General features: G+C 32.8%; 1 protein-coding gene across 1 annotated transcript in view; it reads left to right on the forward strand.

The window, feature by feature from the left end:
- Positions 1–2,455, forward strand: part of STK31 (serine/threonine kinase 31) — a 77,108-nt gene that overhangs the window by 63,532 nt on the left and 11,121 nt on the right. The window contains exon 20 of the mRNA XM_011361721.1: positions 704–772. Within this exon, the coding sequence (XP_011360023.1) occupies positions 704–772 (69 nt within the window). The remainder of the gene's footprint in view (positions 1–703; positions 773–2,455) is intronic.

Genomic DNA, 2,455 nt, shown 5'->3' on the forward strand with positions numbered 1-2,455 from the left:
AAACTGTATAAAAGTAAAATAATTTATGATATTTGTGAGATTAAAAATTTAACGATATTTTAAGAATTAATTTTTAGGTGACATTGTGATTATGTAAAAATAGACTGTCTTTTAGAAATCTACTAAAAGATTTACTGATAAAATTATGAGACATATAGGATTTGCCTCAAAAATAACATATATAGGTTTGTGTATAGGGCAGAAGTGGTCCTTGGTTGATGGTTGTTGGGGGTGGGTGATGATGAATACATAGGATTTGGAATATCTTTGTGTATATAATAAATTATCCATATTTAATAGTTTGAAAAAGTTTAATATGTATTTCTTGAACACAGACAGGTTAGATAATTAGGAAGGAAATTTGCCTGACTTACTTTCTTTGTACTTAATGTATGAGTATTGGTGAAACCACCATAACGTAAGCTACTACATTTTAATATATTTGCTTGTCAGGTGAGGAAATATTAAAAGTGCTTTGTGTATCAACTCTTATTGATACTTTAGGAACCCAGGAATCATGCGGTTGTTTGTGAACAAGTAGCTGTTATATTGAAAGTGTTTTTATCCTGCAGGGGATAATATGCTTTCTTTAGGTTACCTATTCTCTTCTCACCAAAATCTGAATATTTCCAGATTTGACACTGCTGTAGGGTCAAAGTTTTGGTATATTTGGAATTCATTCCTTCTTATTCCCTTTTAACAGCTTTCTGTTCAAAATCAGGAATTTGAGACAAATGAAGATGGAATACCAAAAGTGGATCAGTTTCGTTTGGTATGTGCCCTTTTTGTCATTTACTAGTTGGAAATGCGATATAGATAAGTAGCAGTAATGTAATTGTAAATATTTGACTGAAAATGTCCTCTAAGTTTTATAAAAATGCAAAATAGCATTCACAATAGAGAACTATGGAAAAAATTTAAGTGCCCTATTTACATGACTGCCAAAGAATTACTGCTAGAGAATACTACTGGAATGTATATTTGTCACACATATTATATAAATAATCTAAGTAATAACTAGGGAAAAATTAGTCTCTGCTATATCTTTCAAGATCATATTATATCAAACTTAATGTTTTATTTTTTATAAGTACCTAGTTGTATCTTTCCTTAGTAATACATCTGTGTCATTCATATCGCTTTGCCCTTCATATATGTATTCAGTCAACATATTTTGAGTACCTGTTCTATATAAGGAATTGAAACTAGGGACTGGGTTACTAGGATTGTAGTATTGAAGAAAATAATTTAGAAAAGTGAATGAGTAAACAACAAGATCTATAATTAGAGTATTAAGAAAAAGTACTTTGGGGGAAGCCAGTTCTTAATTCTGCAGAGAAAGAGGGAAGAAGTAGGTCTCAAATGCCACCAAGTAGTTATTTGCGGTGAATCTTCAAGACTGAATTAGGGTTTACATGAGGTAGAGTAAGTGATGGGCATATCTGTAAAGACAGTAGCCTGCACTAAGAATGAAAATACTAAATTCTTTTGAAATGGAATAGTCCAGTATGACTAGAGGTTAAAAATGACAGTAAACGAGTCTGTGAAAGTATAATGATCAGGCTCTAAAAGTTCTCATGCCATTTAAAACGATATATTTTGTAGTATTTTAGGTTTATTTTAATGACTATTTTTTAAGAGCAGTTTTTGAGTTCACAGCAAAATTGAGAGGGAGGTACAGAGATTTCCCATATATCTCTTTCCCCTAAATATGCATAATCTATCTATTATCAAAATCCTCTACCAGAGTGGTACATTTGTTACAATTGATGAACCTGCATTGACACATCATTATCACCTAAAGTCCATGGTTTGCATTAGGATTCACTCTTAGTGTTGTTCTTTCTTAGGGATTTGGACAAATGTCTCCACCATTATAGTATTATTATACAGAGTATATTCACTGCCCTAAAAATCTGTGCTCTGCCTATTCATCTCTGCCTTCTTCAGACCCCTGTTCACCACTGATGTTTTTACTGTCTCCATGGTTTTGCCTTTTTTACAATGTCATACAGTTGGAATCATACAGTAGTATATAGCCTTTTCAGATGGGTTTTTTTCCATTTAGTAATATGCATTTAAGGTTCCTTTAGGTCTTTTCATGGCTTGCTAGCTCATTTATTTTTTGTCACTGAATAGAATTCCACTGTCTGAATGTATCACAGTTTGTCCATTCACCTACTAAAGGATATCTTGGTTGCTTCCAGGTTTTGGCATTTATGAATAAAGCTGCAGTAAACATTTATGTGCAGGTTTTTGTGAGAATATAAATTTTCCTTTCCTTAGGTCGATACCAAGGAGTGCAGTTGCTGTATTGTATGGTAAGAGTATGTTTAGTCTTGTAAGTGGCTGTACCATTTTGCACTGCCACCAGTGATGAATGAGAGCTCCTCTTGCTCCACATCCTTGTCAGCATTTAGTGGTGTCAGTGTTTTGGATTTTGGCAATTCTAAAA

The sequence above is a fragment of the Pteropus vampyrus genome, unplaced genomic scaffold (assembly GCF_000151845.1).
Source record: "Pteropus vampyrus isolate Shadow unplaced genomic scaffold, Pvam_2.0 Scaffold69, whole genome shotgun sequence".
Classification (NCBI taxonomy): domain Eukaryota; kingdom Metazoa; phylum Chordata; class Mammalia; order Chiroptera; family Pteropodidae; genus Pteropus; species Pteropus vampyrus.